At 30.3% G+C, this 7,020-nt stretch overlaps 1 protein-coding gene across 7 annotated transcripts in view; it reads left to right on the forward strand.

Annotated features, from left to right (window-relative positions):
- LOC106687979 (sphingomyelin phosphodiesterase) overlaps positions 1-7,020 on the forward strand; it is a 117,790-nt gene that overhangs the window by 96,070 nt on the left and 14,700 nt on the right. For all 7 annotated transcript variants that reach the window (XM_067045853.1, XM_067045850.1, XM_014432214.3 and 4 more), the window contains 2 exons: positions 5,891-6,071; positions 6,760-6,893. In XM_067045853.1, coding sequence (XP_066901954.1) covers positions 5,891-6,071; positions 6,760-6,893 — 315 coding nt within the window. The remainder of the gene's footprint in view (positions 1-5,890; positions 6,072-6,759; positions 6,894-7,020) is intronic.

The following is a 7,020-nucleotide window of genomic DNA, read 5'->3' on the forward strand; positions in this document are numbered from 1 at the left end:
TATACATAAAATGAAGCTAATGGTATTAATTTGATGAGAAAAAACAATTTTGAGCGGGTGTATACTTTTTTATATATGTACTCAGTACTCGAATTTTTTGAACCCAAAATCTTAAGATAAATTTCATTTGAATACGAATAGAATCAATTACGAAATCCATAAAAAAAAATTCAGTTTCATAGCTTTCAAGTATAAGAATTGATTGATTACTACTTTACTCACATTGTACTCGCATAGTTTTTACTCAAAATCGAAAAAGTAATCAAGTGCTATCCAACTCTGCTAGCACCCACACTGCATATTAAGTGCAAGATTAGAAAACAAAATCTACGTGTCTAAAGATGCACGTTTAGCTGTAAAAATTGTGATAGTTTTACAATTAACTTAAATATTTATATTTAGGGAATGTGTCGTATGATTTATGGGCTTAAGGCCGTTGGATAAAACTGATTTTGATGGCGATGTAATCCAACGTAGCTTATATTTCGATTCTCCTTCTAGAATAAATTAAAATTCATTGCACTAAGTGGGACGAGGACTCGGTAGACTGGAAATGGACGATCAACTGAATCACTGAAAGGAGGGCGTCAACTTTCGTTTAGAGTGTTCCTCGTATGGCCTACTAACCGAACATTTTGGTATCTGATAAGTAACTGTTATTATTTTTTTTTTTTGTTATATAGCTATATAACATTCCGCAGTGTTAACTAAAATACAGCCTTTTTTTTTTTCTGGAATATATATCCTTTTTAAAGTCGGATATTTTCTCCAAACAACGAAGAAATTCTTTTCAGAAAAACAAAAAGGGGTTCAGTAACACTCAATCCCTACCGAACCTCAAGTCCCTCTATTGCAGAAAAACAGTTTCCAGCAAATTACTTTTCCTTATGGGTAAGCGAAGTAGTGGATGGCATTTGATCAAATTTATACTAACACCGTGTTTACTCTAATAAACAACACAGAACCATACCTAATGGCCCATTTTCGAGATATAGTTATGCCCAGGATAGTAAGATTGCGCGTGCGTTAGCGAACGTTGTGTATGGAATATAATGAAAATGAAATGGTGTTATTTAGTACTAACTAGTACAATCACTGAAAACTTCATCAAAATCGGGTTTGCGGTAGTAGGTATTATTTTGGAGTTTTGAGTTGTATCCTTTCATTCTAAGGGAAACCTCACCTACTGGGCTTTAAGCATTATTGCGGTAACTGTTTACAATAGAAAAGGGGTTGTAACCGTTGTGAATCTTACAATGGTGGTAACTCAAATAAACTTTTTTGAATTGTGCCCCTAATATTCTGAATGTGCGTTTTGTACAGTACAATTCTAACCCTGTTTATCCGGAATAATTTTGGGAGGTGTTTGTATCACTTAGTATGAAGTACATATTTCATAAATATAAACTTTTAATTTATTTAAAATATGTACTTCGAAATTTTCCTCTTCTTTTCCCGTGGTAGTTTGTTGCTCATTGCTTATCAGTATCTCATTATATTGGGCTGCCAAATTTATTGAAACCTAGAATCCAGCCATTGGTGCCGCCTAGGCCGATAAAAATTGCTCTTTGCATGCAAAGAGAACATCCAGGCGAAGTGAGAAGGTTTATTGTTCAAGATTAGAACTTTTTTTTATAGCAACATTGCCTTACGTCACTAATACCAATTTCAGCTCGGGTCAATTTCAATATTAAAAAAAAGGAAATAAACGAGCCTTCAACAAACTACCCTCTCGTTTGCGAATACGTTGAAGTTGAAGGACGACTTGGTTGACAAATAAAACAAAAAATAGTTATGTTTATACTCGTAGAATTTCTAGGTCACATTGGTTCATTTCACACTGCAGCAGTAGTTTTTTAGAATAGGAGTAAATAAAAAGAGAAAGATGGCAAAACATTTATAAGTAGAAGGAATAAATTTGTTTTTATCTTGATCTGGACCTAGATCAAGATAGCACATTCTAAAAAATCGAAAGTTTCCTCTCACTGACTTTCTCGTTAAGTTGTTTACATCGAATGAGGATGGAGGACGTTTCGTTTAAGAAAAAAATATTAAGGGATGTTTAGCAGTGTGAAGACAAGCGAAAGCCCATATTTAAGTTTAGTAATAATCATTGGTTATGTTTGTACTTTTTATTACTTTATCGACTTACCTGAACACAGGCAAGGGTAGTGGAGATCAGGAGCGTTGCTGCAGTGACGCAGTCTCAGCTGCCCAGAGCGAGTGAAAATTTTGTCACCCTCTTATTTAGGTATTTTAATTTAAAAGACTTCAATATAGAGTAATTATAAATAGCTTTTTGGCAATTTTTGCCCTGTATTCGTCATATTTGTCGTGTATTGTAGAGGTAAAAAATAAAAAAAGGTCATGCAATGTAATGGTTCAAATTTGTACAAGACATTATTATTTATTGTGAAATTGGCTTCCCAAGCTTTTATGTCGTTAATTGTTGCCTTCCAAATGCTTTCCCTAACTTCTCTGGCATCATTTGCAAAAAAATCTTACCCTCACTATCTTGATTTGGTCTTTATAGGGTTCTATCACCATCTTCCCAGAAATTGCATGTTCATTTATGCGACATTATCTAACCCATTAGGATCGATATAGTTTCATCAGTGTTGGATATATTTTTGAAAAAAGGCTATCGATTTCATAGTTAGATCTGATTATTACGAGAATCGATGATTCGAAGAACACTTCGAACCCTGATTTTTGTACTCAGCTTAGCTTCATCTTTATTCACTTTGAGATTAGCTTATTCGAAATGAAATTTCTAATTCCAAGCAACACTTATTGGCGGTCATTATTTTTATTTCTACGTTACTCAACGTGGCTCTGGAACTCTTGTAGAGTCCGAGCCTCTTGGAATTTGTTCCACCCAAGATGAACCTCGTATCGGCGGCACGTAACTGTGATTCCACAGAATGGTCGTACAAAAAATACGTATTTTTTCGTCCAATATCTTCAAAGGTTTGATATCATCATTACATATGGCCAGCCCAACGGAGCCGTCCGTTTTCGATAACGTTAACAAAACCCTGTTCTTCTGCAGTTCTATGAACTGTGTTGGTTTATGTTAAACCTCTATTCGCCATTACTATATAAAGGAATTCTTATAATACGTTCATTCAAATCAATGGAAATTGGCATCTTGCTTATTCGCTAGTACCCAACATTTTGACGTTTCAATTCTACCGATATCCTATATATATTACCTATAATCCCTAACTGGTAAACTCGTAAAAATGCATTTTCAAACATTCTGTGGCTTGGAGTAAAAAACAGCAAATGTCTATGTTTAAAGGTTTCTAGTTTTTTATGTAGTAATGTTGTCTGTCAAAGATTAAACTAAACAAACTATTGACTCCGAAAAACCTGTAGCTTATTCTTCCCTATATTACTACAATATATATATATAATATATTATATTATCTATCGCTGTTTCTTAAAACTCCCATTTTCATTTATCTGGACTTAGATTTTTGATGCTCAAAGTTTTAAATATGTGAATCGAATGTGGCTTTGAACCCTACTTTTTGCTGAGTGTTCTATTAAAAAATAAATATTTATTCCTAAATTTATTTATTTTTTATAATAGTTTATCAAAAGATTGAAAGCCAGATTTCACCAATTTCATTAGAAAATAATGAGGACTCTTACTCCAAAAATTATCCTCTCTTTAGAAGAGAAAATGAAGTCATGAGATGGAGAAAGTTGAAACTTTGTCAGGCCAACATTTAACCGCTTGCTTTGTCGAAGAGTAATGGTTGAAAACGGCCGAGTCACTATCGATATTAGTTAGTACCTTCTCGAGGAATCGTAAACATTTCATTTGGGATTTGTGAAACTTGTCTGAAGTTACATGGATTGACAAACAAGTAGAATTTAAATATTATATATTCTTTATTCGCCAATTAAAATAATCGAGATTAATATACAAAACACTTTCTTTAAGGAGGAATAATACTTCGTATTCTTTCATTTTGAACCTTTGATAATATTTGTTCAGTCACTATCGATATTAGTTAGTACCTTCTCGAGGAATCGTAAACATTTGTTACAAACACAATTGTAATATTTGTTCCGAACCCTATAAATAGAAACTCATGTCTGTCAGAATATAGGATTGAGATAGGTGTTTCTCCTGCTTCTATATTTTTGCGTCAGGTTTCAGGTATACTGGATGAAACAAGAACCAAGGCTGAATTTGTGTTATAATGCTGACTCCCAATGTGGAAGGGAAATTTACAGAAACCGGATTTTTATGCAATGCAACTCAAATTTAGTTTGTTTCATTATATGATCTATACTTTTTTAAAAAAAAAAAAAAAGGTTTAAAATGTTATAATTGCCTAAATATTAAGAAATTTTGAACAAAAATACTATGTATTCAACACATATATTTAATTTGTTTTTGGACGTTTCGGGGATACTGTGTTCTCCCTTTGTACAATACAATCATAAAATAGAGTAGTTTTGAATACATTGTAAAATCTTGTTTTAAATTTCTTGACCATTAAGCAAACATATATTTAATTTGTTTTTGGACGTTTCGGGGATACTGTGTTCTCCCTTTGTACAATACAATCATAAAATAGAGTAGTTTTGAATACATTGTAAAATCTTGTTTTAAATTTCTTGACCATTAAGCAATTATAAATTTTAACAAATTTAGTTTTTGAAGTATTTTCCAGTTATTTATATAAAATAAATTGGCATTTAAAATACAAAAAAAAAATATTTTACATATTTTGGAGTAAATATTATATTTAAATATTTTTATGAAAATAATTTATTTTTCTGTTGAAAACTATTTTTATTTTTAATTATTTTTAAATTTATTACCTAGTACCCTAAAAAATAAATAATTTCAAATACTATTGAAAACAACCTCTAAAAGATATTTGAAGCCTAATAAAAAAATGTAAATTTTTATTCATAAACACAAATTATTACATTACAAATTACAACTAAATATTATGTCGAGATGAATAGGGTATTCATCTCGACATAATATTTATCTATACTTCCAAATTTTTGGTCATTTGTAAATTATTAAAGCTTTAATCATGAATTTTCTATTGATATAACTTAGAAATGGTCATGGGGCAGGACTAACATAACTAACAATATCTTTTTCGTATTACCTGCATTTTTCCCCCCACAGTTCATACCTATACCTTTCACCTGTTCACACTATTATTGTATAAATAATTATAACTATCCAAAAAAAAAAGTTAAAAAAAATAATACAAATTTTTCCTCATGCAATATCATTTATAATATAATTTATGGTTAAGTGTAATTCCCCAAATTCGTGAGGGTGTGCATAATGCTGGTTTACTGCATGCAAAAAGTACTTAAACCTTAATCATTAAGTAATGAAAACTTTTACTTACCTCAGTTATTACCAATAATGTTCTGTTAAGGTATCTTCATAACATTGGACTGCGATTCTGATTTGATTAATTTGTCAGGGGATTGTTTACTCTAAAAGAGCTTCGATTTCCTTTAATGACACAGAAAATTAGTCTGGCTTATAATTCAATCATTAATGTCCTAGTATGCCATTGTACAGATTTAACTTGTATGTCTAGCTTCCAGTTGAAAGAGTTTCATCTGAAAATTTAGTGTTTATGATTTAATAATTATTAAGAATTGGTATTATGAAGATTTACAAAAATTTTTAGCTTGTTACTCAAACAAATAAGTTTTTTTCATACTATTTTCCAAACTATGCTTTATTATAGTGTTAAGCACTTTAATTTACAAAATAAAATGCATTTGCTGAATATAACAATGGCATATTTCACTGAATGGTAGTCCTCTCTATTTTTAATATATTAATACACATCACAATTGAATATTAAATATTCATCATGATTTCTAGGTGAATTATACTCAGCTACTGAGTGAGATTGATAAGGATCTTTCTACAGGGGATATGAGGCAGGGCCGTCATTTCCCTAAGATTATGGCAAAAGCCATGGAACTCCTCAACCTAAAGCAGGTTGTTACCGAAGTTGAAACTTCTGTTATGTCCAAAGTATCCTGTACTGCTTGCAAAGCTGGTAAGTAAACAAATTATTGTCATTTACTTCTTAAATATTTTGTTTACAGAATGACAAAATTGTGTAAGTAATAGTTCAAAACTCTGTGGCCTTTATTATAGCCTTATTTATTTTCAAAAGGATACTGTTTATTGAAAAATTAGAGCATTAACTATTTTTCAAAAGATTTTATAGTGAAGAAAAGTCATAATTTCAGAAAGAATTAGCACCCTTAAATTTCTTTTATGTGATAATCTATCGCCCAATGGGATGTAAATGAGGAGGGAAAATACTGGTTGATTAATTAATTTATAACATAATATTTAAATTATTCAGAAAACTAACTCATATTTTGGAAGTTATTATTGTTAATTTTAAAATGAACGTCAAATACATTTTTATTGGAAAGTGTGATAAAATGGTTTAATCTCAATTTTTTGCTCATTTAAAGAAAAGTGTAACTCATTAGTAAAATTTCAGAGAATCTTATTTATGAAAAAAAAAATATTATTTAATTAGGAGATGGATGGGGGGAGATGGAGGAGGGATTGCAGTCAGTGAAGTGAAAAACAAAACTTGTTTTTTATTGTTGAGAATATCCAATAAAAAGCAAGTTTTGTTAATTTCTTTTCCTTAGTCAATTTTTGATTTATTTATGTAATTATAATAGTTCAATATTTATCAGCTAAATCATGTTTTGGGATTTTAGGAGTGGGATTGCTGCAGCATTACCTCAGAGCAGGAAAAACCCAAAAAGATATATTACAAATAGTTTACAAATTTTGTACCAGCTTTAAAATACAATCTAAGAGGGTTTGTGAAGGAATTACTGAACTTTTTGGAGTAAGTTACTATCTATAAATTTTTATTAAATATTTGATTTCTTGTTTGTTTTTTATATATATAAAACATTTATTATAAATAGGTAAATAGTTTAATGTGTATTTTTTTTTTTTTTTTTTTTTTTTTT

This window comes from Halyomorpha halys, unplaced genomic scaffold, assembly GCF_000696795.3.
Source record: "Halyomorpha halys isolate HHAL.00 unplaced genomic scaffold, Hhal_1.1 Scaffold1035.1, whole genome shotgun sequence".
NCBI lineage: Eukaryota > Metazoa > Arthropoda > Insecta > Hemiptera > Pentatomidae > Halyomorpha > Halyomorpha halys.